This window comes from Vulpes vulpes, chromosome 15 (genome assembly GCF_048418805.1).
Source record: "Vulpes vulpes isolate BD-2025 chromosome 15, VulVul3, whole genome shotgun sequence".
Classification (NCBI taxonomy): Eukaryota; Metazoa; Chordata; class Mammalia; order Carnivora; family Canidae; genus Vulpes; species Vulpes vulpes.
In genome coordinates, this window is record NC_132794.1 from 79,340,725 (window position 1) to 79,358,083 (window position 17,359).

General features: G+C 40.8%; 1 protein-coding gene across 50 annotated transcripts in view; it reads left to right on the top strand.

Moving 5' to 3' along the window:
- LOC112913230 (WASH complex subunit 2-like) overlaps positions 1 to 15,635 on the top strand; it is a 93,363-nt gene extending 77,728 nt beyond the window's left edge. For 26 of the 50 annotated variants that reach the window (XM_072739335.1, XM_072739293.1, XM_072739317.1 and 23 more), the window contains 10 exons: positions 3,233 to 3,388; positions 4,552 to 4,734; positions 5,305 to 5,433; positions 5,562 to 5,642; positions 7,189 to 7,311; positions 8,479 to 8,541; positions 8,897 to 9,109; positions 10,799 to 11,407; positions 12,215 to 12,392; positions 14,925 to 15,635. In XM_072739335.1, the coding sequence (XP_072595436.1) occupies positions 3,233 to 3,388; positions 4,552 to 4,734; positions 5,305 to 5,433; positions 5,562 to 5,642; positions 7,189 to 7,311; positions 8,479 to 8,541; positions 8,897 to 9,109; positions 10,799 to 11,407; positions 12,215 to 12,392; positions 14,925 to 15,064 (1,875 nt within the window). In that variant the 3' untranslated portion in view covers positions 15,065 to 15,635. The remainder of the gene's footprint in view (positions 1 to 3,232; positions 3,389 to 4,551; positions 4,735 to 5,304; positions 5,434 to 5,561; positions 5,643 to 7,188; positions 7,312 to 8,478; positions 8,542 to 8,896; positions 9,110 to 10,798; positions 11,408 to 12,214; positions 12,393 to 14,924) is intronic. The other 24 variants (XM_072739305.1, XM_072739313.1, XM_072739304.1 and 21 more) reach the window with 2 other exon arrangements.
- Positions 15,636 to 17,359: the final 1,724 nt, after the last annotated feature.

Here is a 17,359-nt window from a genome sequence, read left to right on the forward strand (position 1 = left end):
GTTGTCAGGCCTTCAGCTTAAGCTTCAGGCCATTTGAATTTGGCATCTAATAGAGGCAAAAAGACATACGAGACAGAGAAGAAGGGATGAGCCCCTGGGATTCCTCCCATATGGGAGCAGCCACATGGCAGCTCCTCCACTGATGCTTGATGTGGGAGATCCTCCTTCCATCATGGTGAGGGGTGACCAAGTCCCTGATACCTGTACAGGTATAGTGAAAGAGAGGGATGGCTCTAGAGGAGCCAGGGATCTCCTGTTTTCTAGAAGCTGATCCATGGTTCTTCCATACTTCCTATATATTTTTTGTTTAGAGTTTACTTTAAATTATGCAGTAATATATGGGTGCCTTCTTTAAAAACATTTAGAAAGTGCATAAAGAATATGAAGTCCTGGGATCCCTGGGTGGCGCAGCGGTTTGGCGCCTGCCTTTGGCCCAGGGCGCGATCCTGGAGACCCGGGATCGAATCCCACATCAGGCTCCCGGCGCATGGAGCCTGCTTCTCCCTCTGCCTGTGTCTCAGCCTCTCTCTTTCTCTCTGTATGACTATCATAAATAAATAAAATTTAAAAAAAAAAAATAAATAAAAAAAAAAAATAAAAAGATTTATAAAAAAAAAAAAAAAAAAAAAAAGAATATGAAGTCCTTATGTTCTTCCCAGAGGAATCACCAGTAACACTATGTTGTCAGCCGTTTAGGCCTGCTTCCATGCGCCCTGTGTCTGTATACTTTCATTTAAATGAAATCATGTTATGTTTTTATGCATCTTTTTTCTTGTTCTGTAGCATGTTTTTCATTTTCATGAGTTTCAGTTTGTTCTTTTTCGCCATTCTTGGTATTCCCTGTAACTGTACCAGGACTGACTTCACCTTAGATGGAGTAATCGTCAGTATTTCCTGCTAGATTATTAGAGATGTTTCTTCCCATCCCTACTGCCTTGTCATTTTTAGCCTTGATTATTGAGATAATTTTTTATCTGGCCTCTCTGCAAATGTTCCTTCCTTTGATCTGCTCTCCTTGCTGTTGTCCTGGTTCTCTTCCTAAAGGGAACCTGGTCCTATCTTGTCCTTGTCACAAATGCCTTAGTTGAGCCTACTGTGCCACTGGTACGGTAATCTCGTTCAAACTGGACTCCTCTTTTCCAGCCTCACTCACCATGGGATCTAGGTGACTCATCCTGTCCCACAGTACTCCAGAAGATGTTGTTGTCTTTCTGATCTAGAAATAGTCTTCATGTTTTCAGACATAGTACAAATGTTAACTTGTCCTGTGAAAGCTTCCCAGACCAGGCACATGTCAGACTTTTTTTTTTTCCCCACCACATTCCCAGTAAGTGGGTTTGCATGGCTTATACCAGAAGCTTTTAGCATTGGGAGGAGTGTATGCTGCCTTCCCTACTGCTGCTTCTGAGGTGCTCATAATCTTTTCCTGAATCACTCATACTTAGATCTCTCTAAAAAAGAAATCAAGTGGAAAAAAAAAAAAAAAGGCATCAAGTGGCTCCATGGTTAAAAGAGTCAGGAGATCTGAGTGGTTTTTCTTTTTAGATTATAAATAAATAATAACTTCTACCCTGGATAACTGAACAATAATTTAATAAATTTTAAAGGTTCCTGAAATGGAAAACAACTTCTGCCTATAGTAATTATGGATGTTAAATGAGACAAAAGATCAAAGATCTACATCTTAAGTAGCTGAACAAACTGCACACAGAATTTTGCCATTTGTGTAAATACCTTTAGACAATAGTATACAAGATATTTTTTGTTTAGATATCCTAGACTATTTTAAAGTATGATGTGACTCAGTTATAAACCTACCAGTGAAATTAATTTCATGATAAAGTCAGCTTATTATTAGAAACATTTACAACCAGTAGTTTGGGTGGCATTTTCTTTGGTTTAAGGGACCATGTTTAAGTCTCCTTTTTCACCCTAACCAGCTTGCATCGATGTTACATGTACATCGATGCAGTGTACATGTTTGCAGTGAGACCAGCACATTCCACAAAAATTTTTTCTTTTAATCACTTCAGTATTGCCTTATCACTTCTGAAACTGTTTTTTGGATTTCCAGTCTTTTATTTAAGCTTCAAATGATTATGCATTTTAAGGGACCTTGTCCTAACAATAACTAGACATCTTACCCTACTTTTTACTTCATTTGTAATTTTTTCTCTCGTACTTAGTAGGAATCTTGATTTCACAAATTTGTCTTCCTAACTTGATTTAGATATTGCTCCAGAGCTTACTTCCTCATAACATCTAGTCTAGTTGGTATGATAGAGTTACAGTTTTTTCTCAAGATGTTTTGATTAATCATTTGCTCCAAGGATGCTGATAACTCTACACAAGACACATAACCTCAGTTTTTCTAATCTCTGAAATCCCTGCCTCCCATGTAAGGAGCAGATGAGAGATGGGGCAAAGTGCTTGCAAACTTGCTTTGGCCACCTGCTTGGTATAAAGCACTGTGGTTGGCTGTGGTAATATATGATCCTTTCAAGAGAATGGACAAACAGATAGCTAGTAATGTAAATTAGGGAGCAAGTGAAGAAACGCTAGGTAGGGGAAAAAAGAATTTTATCAATGTAGCAACTGGTACTTGCAGAAGAGGACAGGGGAACCTTTTTGGGTGACCTTGAGCTGGACCATGCTTGAAAGGTGAGGAGGATTTGCTTCTACAGACAGGAACAAACAAGGAAGTGTGAAAGTTTACAGTAGGTTTGAGAAATAATGAGGATGGATAAGATGCAGATGAGTAAAGGGAGATGAAGTGTCAGTTGATTTTCATGCATAGCATTTGCTTAATGCAAACAGTGCAGGTGTGGGGTGAGAGAGGAAGTCATCTGGTGGGTATTTTATTTTAGCAAGGCAGCTCTGGCTGACATCACTGAGCTGAAAAGTGAGAGGAGGGAGGCAGAGGGGAGAGACTAGTAGTTGTCTGGATGACGGAGGTAAGGGTCTAAGTAATGACAGTATCTGTGAAGTGAACATGTACAGAGACAGGTGCAGGTATTGTAGTGGCAGAAGTCGTAAAGTGCTGTGTAAGTCTGAGGTGGTGGCGTTTATTCCTTCTCCCTCTTTGCCCCCCCCCCATTCAGTGTCCCCCACTTGCTCGCCTCCCATATTTCACTAACTCAGGAGGACTGTGGTTCCGCCTTGTTCCATACATTGCCATGCTAGTCAGGCACACTTGTGTTTTTAAGAATGTCATCTGCTCTTCTTTTGGTAGAAAAAGGAGACTCTCCCTGAGGTGCCTTCTTTGCTGTTCAACAATGAAGAAGAGAAGGGGGCACCATTTGGAGTGAAACCTGTGGATAAGAAGGTTGGGGGTGCCGTAGAATCGTCAGAATTGGGGAGCACTCCTGTGGTTGAGGAGTCAGAAAAGGTAGACATTTTTTTGGCCTGTATATTCTGATATGTTTGTTTCTTGTGTCTTGTAAAACACACAGACACACACACAGACACACACAAATACACCTTTTTCTTCCATAGAAAATAAGTGCTTAATTTGTTGAAAATTTTGAAGACACTGAAAAACGTGAAGAAGAAGATCTGATGTCACCATTGAGGGAAATCTTCAACACTGTTCATGCTGTTCAGTCTCCTTTCTAGGCATATGTGCCCCCAGCGATGTGCATCTCTCCCATTTTACACTTTTGGTCATCTCGTGTCCATGTCTCACCAGGGTGTTCTTCCACATCTTGTTTTTCATTTAGGTTTCTCTCTCTCTCTCTCTCTTTCTCTTTTCTTTTCTTTTTTTTTTTAATTGGAGTTCAATTTGCCAACATACAGTATAACCCCCAGTGCTCATCTTGCCAAGTTGCCCCCCGCCCCAGTGCCTGTCACCCAGTCACCCCAACCCCCCACCCACCTCCCCTTCCACTACCCCTTGTTCATTTCCCAGAGTTAGGTGTCTCTCATGTTCTGTCACCCTCACTGATATTTTCACTCATTTTCTCTCCTTTCCCCTATGATCCTTTCTCTCTCAACGTCTACTCTTTCTGACTTGCTCTCTTTGTAGTGTTTCTGCTACCCCTGGTTCTCATCTCCTTCCACCAGTCCTTGAATTAAAAGGACTGTTTTAAGAAGATCTTAATTTCCTATTCTTTTACATTTCGTTGATGTTGTTGGCTCTTAATTAGAGATTAAAGGGAAATTTCTCTCTGTTCTAAAATGTTTGCTGTCTTCTCCAGGGTGGTCTGTCATCTGCAGGAGCCTGTGGCTGCTGGCTGCTCCTGGGGTCAGTTATGGCCTTCAGTATCTGTATACTTTTTCTTTTTTTCTGACTTTTCTTGATCTCTCTGTGTTCCACTATTCACATTTAATTTCTTTTTCAGGGCCTATGTGAAGACTATCACATATACTTTTCCTGGCTCCTTGGAGCTATAGCAATAGAAATATTTTGTTTTTACTTGTAACATTGTGTGCCATTCTCTACTTTTAGTTTCTATGTCGTCCTTTACTGAATTAACAAGGAGTTTGAGAAGCCCCACAGTGTAATTTTGTATTTCTGGATGTCACTTATTTTTTTGTTGTTTCCATTTTCAGGGAGGACCTTTGATTGTATCTACTCAAGAAGTAGTCAGGCATTCTGGTTTATTTTCTTCATCATCTCCTTTGGACAAAGGAACCAAAAGTAGAACCAAAACTGTTCTTAGTTTATTTGATGAGGAAGAGAGTAAAACAGAGGATAAAAACAGCATCCAAGCTCCGAAGAAAGAAGTAGGAAAGGTAAGCAAAAAGCAATGAAGTTAGCTTCAGGTTTTTGAAAGGATGAAAGAATCTTACGGTGTCAGTTCTGTCATGTGAGTTAACTGAAGAATTGAGAGCTTTAGTTTCTCTACATCTTCACCAACACTTGTTGACTTTTTCTATAATAGCCTAGTGGTGGTGTTGTAGGGAAACTGGAACCCTCCTTGCGTGGCTGTTGGGAATGTAAATTTGGGCAGCTGCTTCAGAAAACAATTGAGTAGTTCCTGAAATCGTTAAACATGAGTCATCACCAAGGCCTAGCAGTTCCACCCCTAGGTTTATATCCAAGAGTAATGAAAACATATATTTATTCACACAAACTAGAATGTAATCTTCTCAACAGCATTATTTATTATACTCAAAAGATGGAAATTGCTGAGTCCATTAACTGACGAATGGGTAAACAATGTACTGGAATATTATTTGACAATAAAAAGAATGAGTTACTCATATATGCTACAACATGGATGAACCTTGAAAGCATTCTGAAAGAAAGAAGCCAGTGATTTCCTTGGGTAAATCTTTAGAACTTCCCTCCTTTTTTTCCAGAGTCCCGATCCTGGTGCTCGCCCAAAGAGCACAGGCGTCTTTCAGGATGAAGAGCTCCTTTTCAGTCACAAGCTCCAGAAGGACAATGACCCAGATGTTGACCTTTTTTCTGGCACCAAGAAAACCAGGGTCAGTTTCAAAAGGTTTTTCACATCATGACTTTGTTATCGTATTAGATGTTATGTCAGCAGCTCACCTAGTTCTCTTTTTAATTGGCTTTTGTTTTGAATATTGAATTTGAGTTTTGTCTATTCCAGTTATTAGAGCCAAGTGTTGGGAGCCTGTTTGGGGATGATGAAGATGATGATCTTTTCAGCCCTGCCAAGTCACAGCCTTTGGTACCGGCCTTTTGTTTTCAATATTGGGGTGTGGGGGAAGGCATCTGGGAAGGAAATTAACATCTAGTTAAAAGAGTAAGGAAAATACAGGACTGCTTGGGTGGCTTAGTCAGTTAAGCATCTCCCTTCAGCTCAGGTTATGATCCCCTGCTTGGGCTCCCTGCTCAGAGGGGAATCTGTTTCTCTCTCTCCCTCTGCCCTTTCCCCGTACCCCTCTCCCTGCTTCCTGCCCTACACACATTTTCTCTCTCTCTCAAATAAATAAATAAAATCTTAACAAAAAAAGAGTAAGGAAAATACACAGAGAATTGTGCTTACTAGTAAAGGAATGGCAAATGGTGTGCTGATGAAGTGTGTATGGTGTCCCCATCTTATATTCCCTAACATGAGAGCATTAACCAACCTAGACTCTTACTGTGTTACAGGTTTTTTTAAAAAATTTATTTCTTGGGATCCCTGGGTGGCGCAGCAGTTTGGCGCCTGCCTTTGGCCCAGGGCGCGATCCTGGAGACCCGGGATCGAATCCCACGTCAGGCTCCCGGTGCATGGAGCCTGCTTCTTCCTCTGCCTGTGTCTCTGCCTCTCTCTCTCTCTCTCTCTCTCTCTCTCTCTCTGTGACTATCATAAAAAAAAAAAAAAAAAAATTATTTCTTCACACAGAGAGAAAGGCAGAGACACAGACAGAGGGAGAAGCAGGGTCTGTGCAGGGAGCCCAATCATGACATGAGCAGAAGGCAGACGCTCAACCACTGAGTCAGCCAGGTGTCCCTGTTTGTTTGTTTTAAGACTTTTTTTTTTTTTTGGAGAGAGAGCGAGTGCACAGAGGGGAGGGGCAGAGGCAAAAGGAGAGAATCTTAAGCAGGCTCCATGCTTAGCAAGGAGCCTAACATAGAGTGAGCCAACATTAAGAGTCAGACATAGCCTACAGCCTCCAGAAACCCCCAGATTTGTTTGATTTTTCTTTTTTTTAACGTTCATGGTTTGACCCTAGGAATTCTTTTTTTATTTTTTTTATTTTTTTATTTTTTTTATTTATGATAGTCACAGAGAGAGAGAGAGAGGCAGAGACACAGGCAGAGGGAGAAGCAGGCTCCATGCACCGGGAGCCCGACATGGGATTCGATCCCGGGTCTCCAGGATCGCGCCCTGGGCCAAAGGCAGGCGCCAAACCGCTGCGCCACCCAGGGATCCGGATTTGTTTGATTTTTAAGTTGTTTGTTGAAAGACCCATGCATGCAACATGGTGACTAGGTATTTGTGCCTTTCAGGTGCACAGCCTTAAATCTGAGTATTAGCCTGTTTGTGTTATTTTTCCCCCACTCCAGTAGATTTGTTAGGTACTCTCTGTTTTCTGTTTAGCATAGTGAAGACTCCTGAGAAGGTCAGTCTTTAGAATGCCATTTTTGAAAATGCTGCCTTCATATTAGTTCAATGCTCATTTGAGAAATGACTCAAAACTCAAGCCAGATTATTTTTATGAGTTATGACTTTTATTTAAAATTTCTAAGATACATAACAGGTGTTTGGTATTCTTTTTCTTTTGAAGATATCAGAAAAGAAGAGGTTAGTGAAAAAAGACCACTCTGTATCCTCTTTCAAGAACCAGAAACATCCTGAATCCGCTCAGGGTATCAAAGAAAAAAGCACATTGAAACCGGAAACACCTCAGGTTAGAACTGCTTAAGGACTTTCAGCTCTTGTTTGCATCCCAGACAGAGGGACTCCATCACACAGACCCAAGAGTATTCAGAGTTCTCTTGATTAGGGAGGAAACAGCAACTAGGACAACCTCTCTTTACTGTGTGGTGTGTGTGTGTTTTTAGTTTTTAAAAAATTTAAAATTTCACAATTAAAAATATTTTTTAAAGTAAAGGTCTATGTCCAGTGTGGGGATTGAACTCACAACCTGCAGATCAAGAATCATGTGCTCTTTTGACTGAGCCAGCTAGGTGCCCTTCTCGTGTATTTTTTTTTTTTTTTTAAACACATCTCCCTGCTGCCTCATCTCTTCTCACTCTACAGTCCAGTTCCATGAAGCTATACTTATGATTACTGTTTTTGGACGACCTTCAAATTCAATTCCAAGATAGAGTTAATATAGGGTGAAGAATCTTTTTCCCATTAGAGCCCCCTCCCCCATTTCTCCCTTTGGGCTACATTGGAGTAGAATTACATTAGAATTAAATATAGATTCTGTCCCATTCCCTGGTTCCCGCATTTTCTTGGCTACCTCTCCTGAGGTTACTGCTGATAGGTCTTTGTCCTCAGCAGTCTTTTCCCTGGAGCTCGTTCTGGAAACAGGCTAGAACTGGAGAGTGAGATATAGTTCTGGCTTACAGCTGTCTCTGGATGTCTCCCTGAGGTTCAGTGACCTGAGCTATGAAAACAAACCATTAGGGATAGCACATCTCCAATGACTTGCCCCATGTTTCAGCTTCCCTTGCTTCTAGAACCTCAGTGCATTAGGTTGTGGGTGAATTTCTGTGTGCTTTGTGATAATTTGCTGTGTGGGATAACCAGCATGGTAATTTTTCCAACTGGTTAGGTTTTGGTGCTCTGATAGAGTATGATTCTTATAAATCTAACTCATGATCTTTGTGTGCCTTTATTCCATATATGATCTGACAGCATTCCACCTACATGTTGGATGAGGAGGCATAAGTGAAGTAATGTTAGTGCAAGGTTTCGAGGCCCAGAAGAGATTTGAATGCCTTTCCCATTATAGAATTACAGAAAGTGACAGCTTTGCTCCATCAATTTAATGGGCATAAGTGTAATCCAAGAGACACTTTTCTATTTCCCCAATGGATTTTTAACTGAATGTAATTTCACACAGGACTCACCAGGTCCCGCTCCATTTAAAACCAAAGAGCCATCCCCTCGGATCTGGAAAATACAAGTAATTATAACATGTCTGGAATCTTCATTGCCTGCCTTGTGGCATCTATAAACTTTTTTGGATATTTACTTTTGTCAGCTGCTGCCAGGCATTTTCTTACCTCTTCCCCACCCTCTAGTTGTTGCTTCTTGTGTGCTGCATCTGTAACATCTTTTCTTTGGTCCCAATGGTGGGCACAGGTATATCATCCTCTGTTTTAATTCTAAGACTAGATCAGGAGACCTCCCTGCATTTTTCTTTCTCTTGTCGTATTATACATTATATATACTATGTCTCTTGTCATGTGTCAAGTAGTGATAATAGATTGCTGTGTTTAAGAAAACATGCAAAGTTAAGTTTCATTTTTCTTTTTTAGGCAAATTTAGCGATTAATCCAGCAGCCTTGCTGCCTGCAGTGGCTCCCCAGATCTCTGGAATAAAGCCTGTTTTGCCAGAATTGGCTTTTCCTTCTTCTGAACCTGAGAGGATCCACAGTCTGGAAAGTATGCCCACTCTTCCCAGTAGTGGGGAGGCCGGTGTGAGTTTTGATCTTCCAGCTCAGGCAGACACGTTACACAGTGCAAACAAGGTGATGAAACCACCTTTACTTACTTGCTTTTTTTTTTTTTTTTGTCCAGAATAACTTGTGCATTTCTTCCTCTTCCATCAGTTACACATCATAGGCTGCCTGCCATTCCCCATTTGAAGGAGGCAGCTCCTCCTTCCTTCAGTCTCTCCACCCCTCTTTACACCTTCCTAATTCTGCCTTCCACTGCCTCTGTTTGTTACATTTGTATTCTGCTCAGTAGCCACAGTAAAGTCCCAGTTCCTCTAGGCTCTCCTGCATTGCCATCCAAAGGTCTTCTAAACACAGAGCAGATCGCTTCCCTCCTCTGCTGGCCTCCTTACTGCCCATCGGAGGACATTAAAGCTCCTTGGTTTGGTGTTTTAAAGCCTTTTATAAACCATGCTAACCAAAGCTTCCAGCTTGCCCACCAACCACACTATCAGCCTAAACTCGTCATATCATGCACCATTCCTTGAACATACACACTCTGACCCTCTGCTGCCAACAGCTTGTGCTGCTTCCTCTGTCAGTAATGTTCCTCATCACTGACAGTCTACTCAGACTTTACTGCTTCTGTGATATTTCCCGTCCTGCCCCCTTGTCCTGCTCCCTCCGCTGAGACCCAATGGCAGTTACTTCCTGGCTGGTATGAATCTGTCACACCATTCCACAGGACTGTGGGTCTATGCTGGATGGACTGAACTCTGAGGTTTTGCTTTCATTTTAGTTGGTTCTCTTTTCTGTGCAGTCTTCCTTCTCTAGAAAATCTTAGCTGATCTCTGAGTAAGCAACCTACCTAGGATAACCCTGGTAAATACATTCATTTTAACTACTTCCAAACCTATCTTCCTAATGAAAAATAAAATATCCTTCTTTTTGTTCTTTTTTTTTTTTTTTTTGTTAGCCTTTGGTGAGGTGGGGAGGGCAAATACCTTGGCTACTTCTTAAAATTATTTGTGAAATTTCTTTGAAATAAGCACACACAGCCAAGTACTTTGGCCAAGGTAGCTTGTACCTTCTTTTTTTTCTTTTTTTTTTTTTAGCTTGTACCTTCTTAAAACTACTTGATTGTGTGTTTTGGAAAATATCACAAATACTGCTTTATTACTAATAAGTAACTCATATTTTGTGGTTATATTAAAAGTCTGCTCTCTAAGCCATATTTTTTATGTGAAATATTTAGCATTTGAATTTAGAGTTTGTTGGCTTGAAGAAAAGAGCCCTTTAGATTACTTCTCTTTCTTTATTGTCTTTCATCTTCCTGGTCTTGGAGCCTGATTTAAGGCTAGTCTCTGGCAAAGATTAGCACTAGAATTCCCTGATTTTTTGTTTTGAAAGGTACGCATACATAAACTGAGGACAGAGTAAAGGCCAAGGAGGTTGTGGAACACAAGAGTACCAACATGCCTACTTTGCAGGGTTCCAGCAGCAGATGAAGCCTTTTGTATGAAATTGAACAGATATTGCCCTCCAAAGAATCAAAAATGGGGAATATTAAAAGATTAAGAGTAATGCAGTCTTGGAGCAGCTACCATATGTCTTTGGAAATCTTTAGGAAATAATCTCTTCTCTGTCTTATATAATATCTTGATTAAGATAGACCAGACAGCCTTAAAATATTTTGAGTCACTGATTATTTGCTATGTTAGCTTTGAACACTTTTTTTTTTTTCTGATCATTAGATCAACACGTGTTTTTTTGCTATTACAGAGCCGCGTCAAAGTGAGAGGGAAGCGGAGACCGCAGACACGTGCGGCTCGGAGATTGGCTGCCCAGGAGTCCAGTGAGGCTGAAGATGTGAGTGTGTCCAGAAGATCCATTGCATACTTGGCAGATGGCGACGTTTCACCAGGTGATCTTCAGCCACAGCCCAGGGCAGCTGGCAGACAAGACATCTCTGAGGCAATTCCCACTCCAACTTGGGCAGGTGGTCCTTTGTCTGTAGTGGACAGAAGCCCCTTTGCAAAATCTCTGGGTCAGCCTCTTGAGGATGACCTTTTTGATTCTGGAGATATCTTCTCCAAGGGTACTGGATCTCAGTCTACGGGGAGAAGAAAAGCCAAGGCAAAGGCAGCAGAGAGCCTGGCCAACACACCAGGGGGAAGTAAAGAAAAAAGCCTCATGTTTCCTGCCTTAGATGAGGCAGGCAGTGATGATGATCTGTTCCAGTCTATTAAAGCAAAACCAGCAAAGAAAACGAATCCTTTTCCCCTCCTGGAAGATGAAGATGATCTCTTTACAAATCAGAAAGGCAAGAAGAATGAGTCAAAATCCAACAGTCAACAGGATGTCCTCTCAAAAGCACAAGATATTTTTGAGGTAATAGGACATAGTGGTACTTTTTTGGGCCTGGTTCTTTGTTAAGACAAATACTGAATTGCCATATTTGAGCCATACACTATAGTAAGTTTGTTTCATTGCTGCTTGTTATCTACTTGTGTAGTACTTATAATTAGGTTCTTTTATTAGTTATTTTGAAATTTACTCAGAAGTAGTTTTTTGTTTTGTTACATGGTGGGGTGTTTCTTGGCTGGCCATAATTACTGATAAAAATCTTGATTTTTATAATTTTTATCAGCATGTGGTTATAGTCCGTTTCCTTGGCATGTCACTCTGTGACATACACAAAGCCCCACCAGTACAGCTTAAGTGTTCAGCCTCTGGTTCTTGGGGAAAAAGTCCCTGGCTGGAACTGACAACTTAGTGCAGGCAGGAAGGCCTTCAGTGCCATTCTTTGAGCATATGTTTCTTGAGCATCTGGTACTGGATGCCCAAAGTGAACTAGGACCAGTATGTTAGGGGAATTGGATACAGATGGGGCAACAGATAAATCACTTGTTTTCAGATAATGTTAAGTACCGTAAAGAAAACACCTCAGGGCAGTCGGACAGAGTGATGGAGGGGGTGGGAGACACTGCATCTAGGACTGGTAGAGAAAACCTCTCTGCAGAGCTGGTACTTGAGCTGGGACCAGAAGAAAGACAAGGACTGGGCCAGGCAGAGATCCAGAGCAGGGCATTGCAGGCAGAGAGCAGGTCACGTGGCTGTCCCAGGGTATGGTGGCAGTTTGCGTTTCTACAACTTGATTTAAAATTGTTTTAACTTTTTTTTTGTTGGCTCAACAAGGATGATATATTTGCTACAGAAGCAATTAAACCTTCACAGAAAATAAGAGACAAGGAAAGAACATTTGAATCCAACCTATTTGATGATAGAATTGATATCTTTGCTGACCTAACTGTAAAACCAAAAGGAAAGTCCAAAAAGAAAGTGGAAGCTAAGTCTATATTTGATGATGATATGGGTAAGTTTGATTTTCTATGTATGGCACAGAGAGTGATTACCGTTCAGTGACTATGATTTCTCTGGCCAGCTTTGTTTTGGCCCTTTCCTGACAAATGCTTCCTGGTGGGTTGCCTTTGGCTTTCTATGTAATCCTGAGTTAGGCTGAGGATGGATGAGTAAATAGACTGGTTATTTTGGTGAGACAAGTTTTTTTGCTCTGATGGTCATCAAGGAATTTGAAGGAGCCCAGAATTTGACCTTTAAATATAATTTAGTGACGTGCTGAGTGAAATAAGTCAATCGGAGAAGGACAAACATTATATGGTCTCATTCATTTGGGGAATATAAATAATAGTGAAAGGGAATAAAGGGGAAAGGAGAAAAAATGAGTGGGAGATATCAGAAAGGGAGACAGAACATGAAAGACTCCTAACTCTGGGAAACGAACTAGGGGTGGTGGAAAGGGATGTGGGCGGGGGGGGGGGGGGGACTGGGTGACAGGCACTTAGGGGGCCACTTGATGGGATGAGCACTGGGTATTATTCTATAGGTTGGCAAATTGAACACCAATAAAAAATAAATTTATAAAAATAAAAAATGAATATAATCTAACTTGTATTTTAGAATTTGACCTTTAAGTATAATTTAACTTGTATTTTTGTATTGACAACCCCTACCAATCATCTGTGATAACTCCGAACATTCTCCTCTTCTGAAGGGAAGATCAGAAACTGGCCCACAGGCTCCAGTAGGCTGAGGTGGCTGCCTCAGGTGGGGTGCAGTCATTTGAGTCCATTCTGACTGAAGAATGAGTGTCAGTAGTTCAGAGAACGTAGAGGGAGTGCAGGAGGAGAGCAGGATTATATATGAAAGCAGATTATAACTCAGACTTACTGTCTCATCAGAGATCCTGTGTGTTTATAAACATGGTCATTTTTCCCCTGGGTATAACATCTGCTTTATTAATGGTCAAGCCGAATGCCTGATCTTAATGTTAAATGTTATGTCCTGTGAATGTCAGTGGATGGGACTTGAGCTGAGGCCAAAAACACTTTCTCCTCCCTCCCTTTCCCCTCTACTCCCCCTCCTAGGCCTAGGCTTTGGGGTTAACTGGGAGAAAGCAGCTGCTGCAGTGCCACACGGGGGCTATTCCAGGAGTAAGCTATGTGCTTTGTCTCCACCAGCTTCCCACCACAGGGGATGCAGAAGAGACCTCATTTTGTTTTGTTTTTAATTCAACAAAAATAACGCGTAGCTGTTGTAATAGGTTATTACTATTTGGAAAGTGTAAACTGTGAAAAACAATTCCTAGAAGTAAACTTTATTGAGAGTTTGATGTGTATTCTTTCAGCCATGGTGGTGTTCGTAGAGCTTCATATACATAGAAATGTATACTTATTTTTTCCAAAAAAGGAGTATATTTTCCCTTTTCTCCTGTTCCTTTTAGTCACTTAATGTCTTCTTATGTCAGTACATAGAGATCTAGGTACTTTCTTGTTTTTGGTGGTTGAATAGTATTCCTTTGTATTCAGCCAGTGGCATATTGAAGGTTATTTAGATTGTGACCAAGTTTTCTTTATTAAAATTAACACCATGGTCTTTAACATTTGTGTATACATATCTTTATGTACACATGCTAAAATGTAGGATAGAATCCCAGCAGTAACATTACAGGTGAATAGGATGAGTCATGAAACACTAGAGTCCGTTGAGTCAAACATGAATGTGGTCATAAAGACTTTTATCTTTAGCGTTGACATGCCTCAGATAGGTACATTTATTCTGAAAGGGGGTGACTCCTATGTTGGATTTCCCCTTACTTTTTGTATTTCCCTTTCCTTTTAAAATCCAGTGGAACTGGAGGGTATTATGCTGAGTGAAATAAGTCAGTCGGAGAAGGACAAACATTATATGGTCTCATTCATTTGGGGAATATAAATAATAGTGAAAGGGAATAAAGGGGAAAGGAGAAAAAACGAGTGGGAGATATCAGAAAGGGAGACAGAACATGAGAGACTCGTAACTCTGGGAAACGAACTAGGGGGGTGGAAGGGAAGGTGGGCAGGGGGTGGGGGTGACTAGGTGATGGGCACTGAGGGGGGCACTTGATGGGATGAGCACTAGGTGTCTAGGTGTTATTCTATATGTTTGTTGGCAAATGGAACACCAATAAAAAATAAATTTCTAAAAAAATAAAACAGATAATAAAATCCAGTGGGAAGAGAACATAGAAGTAGGTATAATGTCACAGATAGTAAAGTCAGGGGCAGAATTAGTGTTGCTATCCTTCCCTTTTTTCTCTTGTCCTTGTGTACACATGTACCTGTGTAGCTAAGAAAACTGGTCAGAGAGAACCTGTGACTTGTATGTGATCATAAAACTTAATTAGTAGCAAAGCCAGAACCACAATCTTAAGAGGCTTGGCTCTTAGTGTTCTTCTTGTCCCATACTGTTACCAGACTTGACTGGTGATTTAATGTAGATGTCTCTCAAAAGCACCTATTTTCTTGCCTAATCAGTGAATCTTTTTCTTTTTTTTTTCTTTTTAAAGATGATATTTTCTCCTCTGGTATCCAGGCTAAGACAACCAAAGCAAAAAGTCGATCTACACAGGCAATGCCTGAACCAAGATCTGAACAGAAGGTGTCCGACATATTTGATGATCCCCTGAACGCCTTTGGGGGCCAGTAGAGCATACAGGGTATCACATCTCACCCTTTAGTTACATCCTTGAGTTAATGATGCTGTCTTACGTACTCATTGTCTTAATTGGGTTAGAAAAAGCAAATACTGAAACAACCTCACCTCTTTCTCACCCAACATGCTTAATTTTTTTCTGCCTTGGTTTTAATCATGCTTAGTACTGCAAAACAAAAATAAATATTTCACAATGTTTTTTTTTTTTTTAACTATATTTTTATTTAATTAGCCCTGATGGGGCCACAGTATGATTTAGGGCATGTTGGAGGAGAAACCTCTGTGTGCCTTTAATGGATGGGCAAGGAATTCCAGAGGAAGCAATGCTAGACAGATGACCAGGAGTATTCCTTTCATGGATATCATCCCTAGCTTAGAGCCTAGGGAGGTGATAAAGGAAGAGGATGAGAGATTATATACTTCTCATGACTCTTTACAGTAGGTAAGGAGGTTTCCTTGGGTTCCACTGAATTCTGAAAATGCTTCTATAGGTCAATTAATGTAAGGTTTGGCAAACTGTGGCCCTCTGGTCTGTTTTTGTAAATAAAGTTTTATTGGAACACAACCATACCCATTCATTTACATATTGTCTATGGCTGATTTCACCCTACCTACAATGCCAGATTTCAGTAGCTGTGACAGAAACTGGATGGTCTACAAAGCCTAAGATACTTCCTTCTGTCTGAAAACAGTTTTTTGATCCTTGTTCTAAGGCATCTGTTTCCATTCATATGGAGCTTTGCATTTTGTGAATGAGGCAGAATGAATCTAGATAAATGGAAGGAAAAGTGCTGAGGTTGGAAATGTCCTTCTGTAGAGCAGCACTGTTGCATAGAACTCTGCACTGATGGGAATATTCTATAACTATGTTGTGCAACGTGGTAGCCACTAGCCACATGGATAGCTGACCCCTCCTCCAGTCCATGTGTTCTTGTGCTGTGCCCTGTTGGTGCTAACTATTCAAACTGTAACTATGGCACAGTCTTATAGGCAGGTTCAGTTTGTTTCCTCAGTCCTGAAACCACTAACTTCTTCCTTGGGCACTTTTAAGATTGAACTTGGAATTGCTGATACCAAATCAGAGATTTTGTACAGTTCTCACAGATCAGCTGTGTTTGCTCCTCTGCTCTGAGAGTGACTTGATGGCAAAAGAGGGTGCTTATACCTTCTGTTCCTTAGGTTGTATGTGTTTATAATTACCTGCTCCTGTGCCTGACTCAGTAAGCATTTGTTAAACATGTTGTTTTCCTTTGGGAATGATAACAACTGATCCATCATTAGGATTGATCCAAGGAATTTCATGAGAAATTAGATTTAGAAAATATGCAAATTGCTGTTTTGAGAGGCTTGAAAAGGGGAAGGAATTTATACTTCTTGGTCCTATGGTAGGCACTTTCCATGTTCTTTTTTTTCAGTCTCCATAAGTCTACTAGATAGTAATGTCCTTATTTTATAGATGAGGCTAAAATCTGGAAGCAGAGTACAATAGTTGGAAAAAAAAAGCCAAAATTTGGCTTTTTGTAGTGAGACCTAGACTTAAATCTGGTTCTAGAATGGCTTGAGTGTAGGCAAATTGTTTTACCTCTCTTAGCTTCTGTCTCCTTCCTTGTCAACTTTGTCAAGTGTTCAGTACCAACTGTGTAGGATTGTGATGAGAGAGAATATACAAAGACACTTGTTGACTACATAGCACTTGAAAAATGGTAGATAAGAAAGACTGATTTTGGCCAATAAAAGAGAGCTTCTGTGTTGGAACTCAAGGCTACAAGCTCATCTACCTGATTCCACAAAGCCTGTGATCTTAGTTCTTCCTGACTGAAGTGAGGAGGCAGATTGAAAAAACTGAATTTTTGGGATCCCTGGGTGGCGCCGCGGTTTAGCGCCTGCCTTTGGCCCAGGGCGCGATCCTGGAGACCCAGGATTGAATCCCACGTCGGGCTCCCAGTGCATGGAGCCTGCTTCTCCCTCTGCCTGTGTCTCTGCCTCTCTCTCTCTCTCTCTCTGTGTGACTATCATAAATAAATACAAAAAAAATTAAAAAAAAAAAAAAAAAAAAAAGAAAAAACTGAATTTTTGATTCAGTACGATTCACTCCATCCCAGTCACTATTTTAGAATTGGTTTACAAAGATAATATCTCTGTCCCTAAGGGGCTCCAGTGTATTCAGTATTGAAGTTTAAGAAGGAACCAGGGTTGAGAGCCTGAAGATGAAGATCTTTAATCTCATCATAAACCCCAGTGTATGCAGAATGTTGGATTGTGGAAAATGGTGGGTGGGGTCTCAGGGGA